Below are 1,429 nucleotides of genomic sequence, written 5' to 3' on the forward strand. Positions count from 1 at the left end.
TGGGGGAGTGGGGCTGGGGGCGTGGCCGAGAGGGCGGAGCCTAACGGGGCGTGTCCCGGGGGCGGGGCGGGCCGGGGCGGGGCAGGACCAGCCTGGACCTGTACGCCAACGTCATCCACTGCCAGAGCCTGCCCGGCGTGGAGACGCGGCACCGCGACATCGACATCCTCATCGTGCGCGAGAACACCGAGGGAGAGTACAGCAGCCTGGAGCACGAGGTGCGCCGCCAGGCCACGCCCCCGTCCTCCAGGCCACGCCCCCTTCGTCTAGGCCACGCCCCTGTCCTCTAGGCCATGCCCCCTTCGTCTAGGCCACGCCCCCGTCCTCCAGGCCACACCCTGCTTCCAGGCCACGCCCCCTGAGACGCCCCCTTACTCTAGGCCACGCCCCCTGACGCATCCCTGTCATCTAGGCCACGCCCCTTCATCTAGGCCACACCCCTTCCTCCAGGCCATGCCCCCTGAGACGCCCCCTTACTCCAGGCCACGCCCCCTGACACATCTCTGCCATCCAGGCCACGCCCCTTCATCTAGACCACGCCCCTTCCTCCAGGCCACGCCCACCTGCCACGCCCCCTTCCTCCAGACCACGCCCCCGGGCATGCCCCAGTCATCCAGGCCACGCCCCTTCCTCCAGGCCACACCCCTGACGACCCACCCATCCAGGCCACGCCCCCTTCACCTAGACCACGCCCTCGTTTTCCAGGCCACGCCCCCCGGACACGCCCCCATCCCCCAGGCCACGCCCCCAATCTCCCACTTCCCATTAGGCCACTCCCGTCACATTGGCCACACCCCCTTCCCGTCGGCCACGCCTCTCCTTGGCCACGCCCCCTCAGCACTTCCCCATCGTGCCGGCCACGCCCTGCTTCCCATTGACACGACCTTCTTGGCCACGCCCTCTTTCCCATGGCCCCACCCATCGCATTGGCCACGCCCCCTTTCCCCTAGTCCACGCCCATTGCCTTGGCCACGCCCCCTTTTGACCACTCCCATCGCATTGGCCACGCCTCTCTTCTTGGCCACGCCCATCGCGTCGGCCACGCCTCCTTCGACCATGCCCCTTTCTTGGCCACGCCCCCATCCTCTTGGCCCCTCCCATCACGTTGGCCACGCCCACTTTCCCCAAAGCACACCCCTTATTGGCTGTGACTCCTCGGCCACGCCCCCTCTCTTCGGCCACGCCCCCTCTCCTTGGCCACGCCCCCCCAGCTCCTTGCCTTTCTCGCACCGCTGCCCCCTGCTGCTCTGGAGGTCCCCGCGCTCCCCCTGGGGTCTGTGCCCCCTTTCCCGTGGCTCTGCCCCACGCCTGCCCCCTTTTTTCCCCCCCCAGAGCGTGGCGGGGGTGGTGGAGAGCCTGAAGATCATCACGGCCGGCCGCTCGCGCCGCATCGCGCACTACGCCTTCCGCCTGGCCCGCGCCGCCGGGC

The 1,429-nt window shown here is 69.9% G+C and overlaps 1 protein-coding gene across 1 annotated transcript; it reads left to right on the top strand.

Moving 5' to 3' along the window:
• Window positions 1-85: 85 nt before the first annotated feature.
• LOC110390525 (isocitrate dehydrogenase [NAD] subunit gamma, mitochondrial-like) lies at window positions 86-1,429 on the top strand (the record flags this gene model as incomplete). The annotated part of the gene is given in 2 exon segments (XM_021381911.1): window positions 86-218; window positions 1,333-1,429. Coding segments are annotated over 2 exon segments (230 nt in total), but the record flags the coding sequence as incomplete, so codon positions are not given.

Source organism: Numida meleagris, unplaced genomic scaffold (assembly GCF_002078875.1).
Source record: "Numida meleagris isolate 19003 breed g44 Domestic line unplaced genomic scaffold, NumMel1.0 unplaced_Scaffold1225, whole genome shotgun sequence".
In the NCBI taxonomy this organism is placed as follows: domain Eukaryota; kingdom Metazoa; phylum Chordata; class Aves; order Galliformes; family Numididae; genus Numida; species Numida meleagris.